This window comes from Gracilinanus agilis, chromosome 1, assembly GCF_016433145.1.
Source record: "Gracilinanus agilis isolate LMUSP501 chromosome 1, AgileGrace, whole genome shotgun sequence".
NCBI classification, from domain to species: Eukaryota; Metazoa; Chordata; class Mammalia; order Didelphimorphia; family Didelphidae; genus Gracilinanus; species Gracilinanus agilis.
Window position 1 is genome coordinate 517,110,149 of NC_058130.1, and position 13,440 is coordinate 517,123,588.

A 13,440-nucleotide genomic window follows, 5' to 3' on the forward strand; every position below is an offset into this window, starting at 1 on the left:
TGTGTGTGTGTGTGGTGTGCGTGTGTGGATTTGGGTATGTTCGCAAAGGTTTTGGTATAAGATCTGTACTCTGACCTTTCTCATTTGGATCTCAAAGCTCTGTCTAGACATTTGAGAGGGGTGGCGAGCTGATGTTTCACACTGGGGGTGGGGTGAAGCTTGTGGACCTGGATCAGTTTTAAAAGACTTCCCCTTCAAGGTAGCTCTGTGGTGCGTATAAGAGGCTTCTGGATTTGAAGCAGAGTTCATCCTGGCACTGCGATTTACTAACACTTGTGTGTCCTTGGGCGATCATTTGCTCTAGCTGGACTTCAGTTGACTGGTCTTGCTTCTGTGAAATAAAGAGTTCGGACTAGATCTCTAAGGTCACTTCCAGATCCAAATTTATGATTCTGTGTTACTCCATGCTTCAGGAAACTTGAGATTTGTGTAAGAAAAGTTTGCCTCACGTGCCCCCAACACCCATAAGCACTCTTTCTCCTCTCCCTTTTTCAGACATCGTAACTTCTGGCTTCCGGCTTCCTTGTCCCCTTAATTCGGCTCCAGCCAGCCTCTCAATGGAGTCCCCCGTACAGATTTTCCGTGGGGATATGGGCCCTACCTGCCCCCCAGGCAACTGCCTGCTTCCCAACAGCAGCAACTGGTTCCCAGGATGGGCAGACCAGGACAACAACGAGAGTGACAGCTATGAGGACCAGCAGCTGAACCATACGCACATCTCCCCTGTCATTCCCATCATCATCACTGCGGTCTACTCCGTGGTGTTTGTGGTGGGCTTGGTGGGCAACTCGTTGGTCATGTTTGTGATCATCAGGTAAGGAAAGTGAGAAGGTAGGTGGGAAGGAAGGGAAATAGATTCCCAGTCTACTTTTTAGGGGATTCAGAAAACAGGGGAAAGGGTGGGTAATACATTCCAACTCGGCGATATAGAGCGCCCCCAGGAGATAGAAAACTCTTACCAAGGTAGAAAAAGAACAGTTCAAGATTTTGCCTCTTGGGGGAGGGATTAGAGGTGGAGGTGGGCAGTCAGTCCCTGCTAGGTGCTGCACAAGTCAGATTTTTTTTTCCTTTATGGAAAGTTTCGTGGAAATAAATTTTCAAAATCCCCTGGCACACACACACACACACACACACACACACACACACACACACACTTCAAGGTTTTCTGTGACTCATCAGATTAGTGTTGTCAATTGTGGAGTTAAAATCCAATATTCCATTATGTGCTGAAGGTATTCACATAAGCCTTCCTAATAACTTAAATTCCACTCTATAAATTAGAGATGGAAAATAAGATTATTCTGTGGCAATGTTAACGGCTGGGGTTAGTAAGCCTTTTGACTTTCCAATGATATATTTGGGGGAAGGGGATTATGGATTTGTGAAATTTTACATTACTTGGATGCTTTCATCCAGAGAAAATGGAGATCAATATTCTTTTGTTGTATTTTTTTGAACATAATTCTTCCCCTCCCAACCCCTGTCATGTAAAAAAGGTCTAGGTTGGGAGAAATATCTCTGGGTGACAAATGAGGATGCTGGCATTCTGACTGCTGAGATCATTTAGCCTTTGCCCACTTTCAAAAAAGCTTCACTTGTGTCCTGATATGGAATCTCAATAAGTTATCACTGAGAAGATGAAATGCGTGACAAAATAAATGACAAAGATATGGGGTAGCCAATTTAGGGAATAAGAGGAAATGGCAACACACCAATTTTTCTTCTAATCACTAATTGAGTTTAAACCTAGAATATTTATTTCTCCTATTCCTTCAGAATAATAGAAACCACAGTAAGAAAGTTCAGTGAATTTTACTTTTGCTTCCAGATATTTGGTTGTATTTTTCCAAATATACATGTGATCACATTTTAAGAAAGCACAATCTGTTGGTTAATTTCCCAAGTGTATCTTTTAAAACTCATTTTACTCATTATTGACTGGGATTTGTTAAACTACCTCAGTACACTTGTTTCTTGTAATTTATTTCATGTCACAGGAGTTCAATTAGTGTTATGGAAAGGGATATAAAAACAAAATATTTCTCAATCTTTATTAATTTTACAGTTTATCTCCATGAAGAAGATTATGTGGCAGAAGAGAGATAGCAATGAAATTTGTGATTTTAAATATTATTTTATGACTTTGGTATATGATGCTTAAATTTTTTAAATATACACAAATGAAAGTTATTAATAGTATATCAGTATTTATTTCTACTTAATAAAATATGAATGTTTATTAAGAAACAGGTTAACATCATTACAGTATTTAAGAAATGATTTGTTGAAATCTTTAGTTTGGAACAAGCTTTTTAACCTTTGTATTCAGTGGTTCTAGGGTGAGTGTCATCTTCTAGAGTGAATGTCTTGGCTGAAAGACATAAAGAATCCTGGGAGACAAGAGAACATAATCTTAGTGACAGTATTCCAGGATGCCTATCATTTGAGAATTTTAAATGTCAGAAGAAAGCAAAAAATACCATGCAAAGATTGTTCATGAGTCACTTAAAAACTGAATGGTAAATATGCACATAAAATCAAGGAAATCAAAAATTAAAATATACTAGTTACAGATATATTTAACCCCAAATCAGGATTAGCTAAGTGAGATTCTAGGGAAATTTTTTTTCTCAAGATCCTTAGGAATTAAATTCAAGAATAAATAGAGAAAGAATACATTTTTGAAATGGTGGTAGAAAAATGTTCAGTTCTGGACTTCATAGATTAAGAATATGTGGAAAATCTAAAGATGGATCTGAGTAATAGACTATCAAGGGGTTAGTAAAAAATCAGGAATATTTAACTTAGAAAAAAGTTTGTGAAAGAGTTGAAAGAAAGCTAAAATGATAGATGCTATTATAAGGCTAGTGTTTTTTTCATCTTAAGAGACAAAAGACTAGAGCTTTCTCCATTATATGCGTATAACATATATGCATATATACATGAATATACACATATATGCATTGTTTGATGTTTGTGAATATATTCAAATATATACACATATATCCATTAACAGGAATAATTAAGTTTAACATATAGAAGCACTGACATTGAATTTTGTAAATAGTGGAATGTTTTTTCTAGAGAAAAATAATTTCTTTCTCTGTGAAGGGTCCAAAACTCTCCCACAAAAATAAGACCTAAAGCATGAAAATTTTACTATCTAAAGTATTTCACTTCAGCCAAGTAAATAATTGGTCACCCTAATATGAGAGGTCATGTGGTATAATTGTCAGCAATGTGACCTGAGAGTTAGGAAAATCTGGTTTCAAGTCCTGCCTCTGAAACATATTCATTATGTAACCTTGGGCAAGTCCTTTAACCTCTTAAGACCCCAGGGACTATATATTTCCTTACAAAGTGTCTTCTACATCAATGAAATCATAGTCCTGGACTGAGTGAATGTGTGTGTGTGTGCTTATTTGTATATACACATATACAAGCTCATATTATATAGATATTCAAAACTGTGCATATTTGTATATAAACACATCTGTCAGTAACAATTTATTAAGTGCTTTCTATGTGTCAGGTACTGTGCTAAATCTTGGAGCTACATATGATACACAATCTATATCTCTCTCTCTGTGTATGTATACATGTGTGCATGTATGCATATATGTATACATACATACAGTCCCCAAACACTATACAGATGTATACATGCATGTATAATGCATAGACCTATTTGTGTTCATATGCACATATATTCATCAGCTTTCTTCCATTACACATGTATACTTATATATTGATATGAGCTAACCAACTGCTTTGCTTGCAACCTAGCTAATGAATTATAAAACAAAACGGACAAAAGGTAGGACTAGGTCTTAAGGGAAGAATTGATTTTTGGATTGTCTAGAAACTGCATCACATTCACTTTGCTGAGATTTTTTATACAAGGCGCTGGGAGGAGGTACTTGGAAAAAGACAATGTTTGAGCATCCTCAAGGCTATCTAGAATTGGCCCCATATACAAAGGTGCCCAAAATATTCAATACTAGGGAAAGCAAAGGTTTATCTAGGAATCTAGTGGAGAATTAAACCAAGAGATCTGGATCAGTTGACTTTCTCCACCAGACCAATTTGCAGAATCTAAAGAACAGGCAACAGAGCCAAGATGATAAGGTGTTAAATGAAATTCAAAAAGTGTCTACTGGTATTATTTTGTATACGTTATGATGATATGGATGAAATGAGAAAGTGCCAGCCATTACTCCTGTTGAAGAAACAAAACAGAACACTGATTTTCCATCTTAAAATCAATAGTGTGCATTGGTTCCAAGGCATATGGAGTGGTAAGGACTAGACGATGGGTGGGAAGTGACTTGCCTGGGGTCACACAGCTAAAGTACCTGAGTCCAGATTTGGACCTAGGACCTCCCGCTTATAGGCTAGGCTTTTAGTCTACTGAGCTACCTAGTTGCCCCTCACCCCCTCAACTATTAATCCTTTATAAGGTATGAAAAAGTTAATCATTCAAATTTCATCATGTTCATCATTCAAGAATCAGAAGAAAACTAGTCATTGACTGGCCAAAGGATTAGTTGCTTTTGTGGGCTGAGCTGTAAGGGGAATAGAACCGAAGAGTACAGTTCATGGTCTTAGCAGAGATACTGCACCCAAGAGGAAAAACAAGAGGCCACTACAAGGGGGGGACCGAGAATTAAAGCTATGCAGTACTATCGAAGTGAGTTACCTGGATCTTCTTTCCCTGTGTGCCTCTCTTCTAAGTGGACTCTTTTTGTTTTAAACCCTTACCTTCCATCTTAGAATCAATACTGTGTATTGGCTCCAAGGCAGAAGAGCAATGGGGGTTAAGTGACTTGCCCAGAATCACACAGCTAGGAAGTGTCTGAGGTCAAATTTGAACCCAGGACCTCCCATCTCTAGGCCTGGCTCTCAATCTACTAAGCTACCCAGCTGCTTCCTTAAGTATGCATTTTCAAGCACTTGATAAACTAGACTATCTTTTTTCCCCTCTTAGGTACTTTTTCTGAAATAATAGTGTCTTTCTCTAAGAGAAGAGTGATACTTTCATCATGGATTCCTGACCTGACTCATTAGGGTTATCATGGCTCCTGAGGGCATAAAAGGAGCTCATAAAATATCATAAATAATCCAATGCCACAATTTTATAGATGAGAAAACTGAGACCTAGAGATGGGAAGTGAATTGCCCAGGATCACAGAGATTACTAAAGTGCCAGAATTAAACCTAAATTCCTGATTCCAAATGTGGTTTTTTCCCCCTTTCTTGTGCATACTTACCCTTAGCTATACAATTTATCATCCACATCATACCCCACCTACCCCTCAACTGGGTCTTCTCTAATGTTCTATTCTGGGCCCTTTTCTATCTCATTCTATATACTTTCTCTTGAAAATTTCATTTTCTTCCATGTATTTAACTATCATCTTTTTTTTGATGATTCCAAGAAGCAGTACCATTCTTACCCCTGAGTTTCAGCCCCATCACCAATTGCCTACTGTATATTTCAAACTGTATGTCCTAGAGACATCTTAGACTCAACACATCTAAAATGGAAATTATTATCTTTGTCTCTAAATGCTCCCCACAAAGCTTCTTTATTTCTGGTGAGATAAATTCTGTTCACCCTTAAGTTTATAATTATCTCACAAGCTTTTAATCTTTGAAGCATCCTGGACTCCTTATCCTCTCTTGTATATTCAATCAGTTGCAAACTCTTGACATTTTTACCTTCACCATATCTCTTGTATCCAATCTCTTCTCTTCATTCAAGCCATTTTAGTTAAAGTTCTCATTCCTTCCTGCCTGGATTATTACAACAGCCTCATAACTGTCTCCTTACCTCACTTCTTACTCCAGTCCATCCTACACCCTGTTGCCAATTTAATTTTCCCTCAAGAGCATATCAGACATATTCTTCTACTAAACCAACTCCAGTAATTTTCTATTGGCTTTGGAATTAAAGATAATCTCTAGTTTCACTTTTATAACCCTATGCAATTTGGCCCCAACCTACCTTTCCAATGTCAACTGACATTACTCTTTCTCTCACACCCTGAGATGCAGTCAAACTGATTTTCCCTCTCTTCATCACACTCATCATACGATATCCTCTCTCCCAGAGACTGGTGGCACAGGGGATAGCTGGACTTAGAGTCAGGAAGACCTGAGCTAAAATCCAGCCTCAGACACTTCCTAGCTGTATAACCCTGGGTGAATCATTTAATCTTTATTTGCTCAGGTTTCTCAAATTTAAAATGGGGGTAATAATAGCTCTTACCTCCCTGGATTGTTGTAAGGACTAAATGTGCAATATTTGTATAAGGAACTAGCATATTATTTGACACATATTAAGTAATCTATGCAAGGCTATTCTCTCCCAGCCCTTTTCTCTTCTATGCCTTTGCATTTTCTATTCCCCCATGCTTATACACTCACTTTATTTCCATTCTCAAAGAATCCTTTCTTGATTTCTCTGACTGCTAGTGACTACTGTCCTAAATGACCTTGTATCATTTCACCACTTTGTATATACTTGTATATTTTCATTTCATATTTATGCTATATGTACATATTTTATATTTACTTTTTATTTTTATTTTTCTCATTAGACTCTAAGTTCATAACAGTTTTCTTACAAAACAGAAATATTACATTATGTTCATGAATCACAATTTATTTATCCATTCCCCAAATGATGGTTATCTATTTTGTTATCCATTCTTTGCTACCAGAGAAATGTCCACACAACTGTTTAGGTCTATATGGGGTTTTTCTTCATATCTGTGATCCCTCTGGGTTATTAGCCTGGTAATCTAATCTCCGGTCAAAGGGTATGTATCTTTTAATCATTTTATTTCAAGAGTTCTAAATTACTTCCTCTGGTTGTATCAGCAATACACTAGTGAGCCTATCTTTTCAGAACTCCTCCAACATTGACTATTCTCAGCTTTTGTCTTTGACAAATTTCAGGATGTGAAGTGAAACTTGAAGGTTGTTTTAATATGCATTATTCTTATTAGTAATTTTTCACATGACTGTTAATTGTTTGAAATTCTCTTGAGAACTACTTTAATCATATCCTTTGACCCTTTATGTATTGGGGAATGGCTTTTGGTCTTTCTATCTATGTATTTATTTCTAGAAATATAGATACATATCTATAGATAGACATAGATATAGATCTGTTAGTTGTTTACATTAATTTTAATAGTAAAATCTTACCTGAGAAAATGGTTTCATTTTTTTGTCTTTAGCACAATGCCTGACACACAGTAGGAGTCTGTTGGTTGATTGATTGATTCATTCTTCACCCTTGTCATTTTCCCATAGTGTTCTTTAGGGTAATTCTTTCTAAATTCCCATGAATGCAATCTTATAAGTAAACAATAAAGTGTTTCCTTAGCTTTGCCAGATACATCATCACGTTTAAATTGCTACTTTTATTTCCTCCAAGTCCCCCATTGCATAAGTTGTTTTCTGAAACAGATACTTTCTCTTCTCAAAAAAATTATTTTAGGAGATTATTTTTAAAAAACAAACAAAAATCCAACCACAAAGTTTTTGAATGTAGGTTTGGTTTCATCCCAGTGGCCTATGTTGATTAGTTAACCAGTTTAATGGACTTCCTTTTAAACATATAATCACATCTGAAATTGTAAATGAAGTATGAAGTAGCAGGTTGATGAGCCAGTAGCTCAACGGTTGTCAAGCTGGAGATTGACAATCAAGTTATGAATTCTACTTCAAAAATACTTTTTAGAGCATTCTATCATTTCATTTTTTCCACAGTTCAGGATTGGTTTCCATAGGAATTTATTTCCAACTGAGAAGAGTGCCCCTCCAATCAATCATTCTACTTTCTTTTCTTGAACAATAACAAATCTAGTGTGAGCTCTGTAGCTGTCATTTCCTGAATTGCTGATTTGATTTTTGAATGCACTCAGATTCTTGCCTTAGGAAGTTTCTTCCTTGGCTAGAACTGCTATCATGCTGTTCTTTATCTAGTTCCTCCTGTGATTTGGCTTATGAGCCAAATCAGTGGTACAAGTAATTTTACAGGTTTGGATATATCATCAACAAAAGTTGACTTCACAATGATGGAGATTTAATCCTCAAGGGAAAAGCAGTTTGTGGTTTGGGGGTAGTTTAATGTGTTAGATGAGAAAAGTATCAGATGAATTATATTGAATTACTTTTATATAACAAATATTTATACACAGTAGAAGTAATGATAAAAATAGCTTAATTCTCAAAGAAATCCAGGAGTCTAAGTCATCTTTTAAAAAATTGATACCAAAGGAAATTCGTATCTAAGACAGATTTAAAATAATAAAATCTTAGATTGAGAAGAGAACTTCATAATCATCTGACTTAATATTGTATTAAATTGAAGATGCTTACTGAGGACAAACTGTGAAAAAAGAAATGGGCTACCCAAATATAACGATACTCTAGAATAATGTCTGCATAAATATGGCTTTATCAAATCTGCTGCCATCTCTAGGAAAACTGAAGAATTTAATAAAATATCCATAATTCAAATCTATCCAGTTGTTCAATATTTTGTAGCTATAAAAAATAAAATTATTTGGAATTTTCAGTTTTCAACTGTTCTTTAGCATTATGAAAACAAATTATATATGTAGTAGAGCTATGAATTGCAGTCATATAAAGCTTAATACAGAGTCATGAATAATATCACTAGCAGCAACTATGGCAGTACCCTTTCCTATGGTACCCCTCTCCTAATCTCTTTCTCTGTCTCTCTCTGTCTGCCTCTCTCTCTCTCTCTCTCTCTCTCTCTCTCTCGATTGTATAGTCACAGGTATAGTTATATTCTTACTGGCCAGCAAACATATTAAAACCCTTAATTTTAGCAACTGTGACAACATCAACACCTGTCTGCCTTAATACTCAGGATAAATATTCCACCACCTGCCTCATTGTAGCCTGGCCCCCTTTATCTTTTATTTTTGCACACATGGAGTCAATAAAGGCAACAGAGAAAAGATATGGAAGGTATACGAACCTGGCCCTTTCATAATAAATGAGCAATAAAAGTAAAGTAATTGGAGATAATTGGACATAATTTGTGCTGCTTGAGTAACTTAGATGCATATTAAGTTACTACTTTTGCACATAGGTATTATCAATTTTCACTTACTGCATTTTGTTGAAGCCAAATCTAAATTTTTTTAAATGCCAAATTACTTTACCTTAATAAAGAAACAAATTGCAGTGACAAGGCATTTAAATGGACATTTAGCAAATTTCACTGAGATTCGTTGAAGGTGTTTGAAGAATTTAGTTGAATTGGATTCTGATTATGTTTTCAAATTAGTTATTCTGGTAATCAGATGTAGCATCCATTAATTCTGATTATTTTAGATATTTTTGAGCACAAAACCATGGATACTACATAACTGAAAGGGCTATGGGAAAGGAATAATTATGCACGCTGATAAATTATTGCCCCCAATTTTGCTTAACTTGGTACATCTATTCCATTTCTGAAAATATAGGGTTACATTATCCCTAATGGTTGTCATTCTTTTGAAATAAGTAAGTACTTAAATAATTACAGTAACTTTTCAATGCCCAAGGTCCCATTTAGTGGTTTATTGATTGATTGATTAATGCTATTTTGTAGTATGACATTGTCTTCTGGGTCATCAAACTTTCCATAAGATTGGATGGACCTATAAGAAAAAAATAACATTTTTTCCAGGTATATGCCCCCAGAGGTGCCTTTCTAAATGAAAAACAAAGAGAACAAACAGCCTTGTATTTGGCTTCAGAGAACTTGAGCTTGAATCCTGGCCCCACCACATTAATTACCTCTCTGATTTCTGACAAGTCTCTGAAGTTTCCTGAGCTTCTTATTTACCTCATCTCTACAATGAGGGATTTGGACTAGACTAGTAAGATTCTTCCTGGCTTTAAATTCATGATACATTATGCAAAGGTAGTCCCTTTGAACATATTCCAATTTAGACTTTTTCCAGCACTCTTTGGCCTTTGTTTTAATGGCTTCTGTTTCATGTCCAATGACATCATACTTAGTATACATTCCTAGCTACATACAAAGGTGAGGCTCTTCTGAACCCTGATTGCATTCTGTTTCCACCTTTATTATATAGAAATTCTGTTGTCATAGAAAGTGTGCAGGACAGTATTGAAGGAGTTTGTACAAGTCATATTAATTATGCTATTTTTCTGTCCTAACATTCTTTTTCCCTAAAACCCTTACTTTCCACCTTAGAATTAATACTATGTATTGGTTTCAAGGCAAAAAAGTGGTAAAGGCTAGGCAATGGGGGTTAAGTGACTTACCCAGGGTCCTACAGCTGGGAAGTATCTGAAGCCAGATTTGAATGTAGAACTTCCCATGTCTAGACCTGGCTCTCAATCTATTGAGCCACCCAGTGCCCTCTCTGTCCTAACATTCTTAAAAAAAGAATCCTGAACTCTATCCTGTTCCTTAATTCCTAGTCTACCTGTCCAGCCTTATCTTTAGGGGAAGACTGTCAAATCTTTACCAATTGGCTCTCTGAAAAATATAAACATACCAATGACACACTTTTAGGTTTACTCAACACTATAAACATATTCTTATTCACTTTCTCATTTAAAAAATCAACAAAAATACAATTTGAGCCTTGATTTTTAATATTTGCTAATTACAGAAGTGAATATGCTCACTCTAACAATAGATTCTTTCAGGCCAGTAGAGCTTTCTCCAGTACACTCTTGTTTACCTACTACTATTTTCCTTCACAAATACTGCATTCTTTGATTTCCCACTAGTCCTATGGACCATTAGTAACCTCAAGTCTTTGTTCATGTAACTCTTGCTGCCTGGAGTATCTTTTTTCCCCCTACTTTTTCAATCCTTTAAGATCCAGTTGAAAACCTATCTCTTCCACTTGGCCTTATTCAAACAATTCATATATATGAAATTATCATAGTAAGGTAAATAGTGTAGTTTGCTGAAATAAATAGTAGAATCTTAATAGAAGGGAGCTCAGTGCTCCCGAGCAAGAATTCCTTCTCCAATATCTTTCCTAAAAGACCTTTAGTTTGGAGAGATTCATCTCCCACAGAAACTCACTCTATTCTTCACATGATTATAGATCAGGAAATTGAAAGGTACTTAAAGGTCATAAAATACAAATACAAACCCTTAATACAGATGAAACTGAAGCCAATAGAGTAAATTGTGCATCTTTGATTTGCACTCGGGTCCTGTCACTTTTCAATCATGTTTGACCATGTGACTGCATTTAGAGTTTTCTTGACAAAGAAAACCTGGAATTGTTATCCATTTCCTTTTTCAGCTCATTATCCAAATGAGGAAACTGAGGTAAAGGATGTTAAATAACTTGCTCAGGGTCATACTGCTAGTAAGTTTTTGAGGTCAAATTTGAATTTGGGTCTTCCTAACTCTAGACTTGACTCTCTATTCACTGAGCCACTTAGCTGCTCTTCAAGTGAATGCTCCTTTCTTTGTTCCATGCTACCTTTGAGCTCTAGTTATTAGAAAAATTCTTCTTAAATTGAGGTAAAATTTGCTCCTCTGTAACTTCTACCAATTGTGTCTAAGTCATGCTTTGGTAGCTAAACCAAAACAAATGTAATTCCTCTTTCTTGTGGTCACTGGTCAAATACTGAATATGACAATCTTGTTTTCCTTGTCTTCTTTTCTCTAGTCTAAACATCCCTAGCTTCTTTAACTGATCCTCAGAGCTACTCACTTCACAGTGAGGCAGGTGACTAGGGTTCAAGTTCTAATTTTTCCACAAACTTCGCCTTCACTTCATCTCTCCAATTTTATTTCTTTTCTAAAAATTGAAAAAAGGAAAAAATAATAACAAATAATAACAAATAAAAAAGGAAAGATCAAGTTTTGTATAAATTGTTGTGGTGTCTTTAAAATAGTTCCTGATTAAGGAAACATAATTTGCATATAGAGACAGTTGGGCAATAGTCAGTTTTATTGATCGCCTGCTGTCTGACACTAGGCAGAGAAGGAACCTGCTGGGGAGACCAGGGGACAGTGGCACACAGTCATTTTAATGATTGCTTCTGTTTTCTGGTCTTTTCCAACCTTATGCTTGTTTCTCAATTGAGGAGGGTTGTGTTTTCCCCAAAACCCTGCCTAAGGACCTTGATTCTTGGCATCGCCATGAGTAATTCAGCTCCCTTTCTGATTTGCATAAAGCAATACAGCTGTCTTCTTGGAGAGGCCAACTCCTTCATTTTGTCTGCAAAGAGCTACCTATTTTTGTTTTTGCGTTGCTGTATGTTTGAATGGGCTTTTGCCAAATTCCATGGGAAAGCAATGCCCTATTCTCTGGGTCAAAGAAAGCAGAGTACTAGTCTTGCCCTATATTGCCTGAATCAGAGCTCAGGTACAAAAATCAATGGGTGTCTCACTGCTGCCTGAAATCCAGAAGTGGAATGATTTATGTCCCCTTTCTGTTTGGATGCTTCTCAGCTTCCTACCCTACACATTCCCACATGGCACATCCTATGGCAATTTTATAGCTTTTAACGTTGTCAAGTGTAACTTAGGTCACATATTGCACTCTTTTAGGGCCATATGCTACTGTGTTATGTGCAATGAGCAAATGAAGCAACCTGCTATTGATTCCACCTCCAGGATTTCTACATAAGCCAAAAGTTCTCTCTGGGATGCCCACCAATTTACTTGAAACAAAAATAGACCTACCCAAAAGCCCCATCTGTGAAATAAAAAACATGTTTGGTTTGAATAAAGTGGAGAAGGGCAAACAGGGTGAATAAACTACTCTATAGATTTCCTCCTAGCAAAACTAGTATTGTACAGCCCTGAGGCATGAAGATCTAGTAAATAACAGAGATATTTGCTAACTTGAGGGGCTTTGTTAGACTGGCGTTCTCTGAATGCTCAACTACATTTTAACCACCTTGAGGGTATGATCTCTTGTGTTTCTTGGTAACTCCCACAGTAGTTCATGCTGGGATAATTTTGACTTTGTGGCTTCTTGGTTAACATGGATCCTTGTTTGCTCCAGTATAGACTGCCCCAGAATACATACTATTTACTTAAAATAGTAACATGACTTGGAAAAGTGTTTTATATATGCCCATTTACATTTGTTTAAATACTTATTTAAATATAAGGCAATGTAAGTATATCATACACATACATGAATACACACATGCATTTACACATAAACCTATAAGCACATGTACACACATATACATACATATGTACACATATGTATCTCTAGCCAACTATATATACCTATATAGGGTTTGTATATATGTTTGTGTGTGTGTGTGTGTCTTTTTTTCCTACATCTTCTTTAATTTCACCATCATCCCTCTGAAAAAGGTACTCTGATCTTGGAAATACCTTGTTTTCTGAAATGTGATCTTTTCATCTCTATTGTAACAACCTGG

General features: G+C 36.1%; 1 protein-coding gene across 1 annotated transcript in view; it reads left to right on the forward strand.

Moving 5' to 3' along the window:
• Positions 1 to 557: 557 nt before the first annotated feature.
• OPRK1 (opioid receptor kappa 1) overlaps positions 558 to 13,440 on the forward strand; it is a 29,931-nt gene continuing 17,048 nt past the window's right edge. The window contains exon 1 of the mRNA XM_044658017.1: positions 558 to 814. Coding sequence (XP_044513952.1) covers positions 558 to 814 — 257 coding nt within the window. The remainder of the gene's footprint in view (positions 815 to 13,440) is intronic.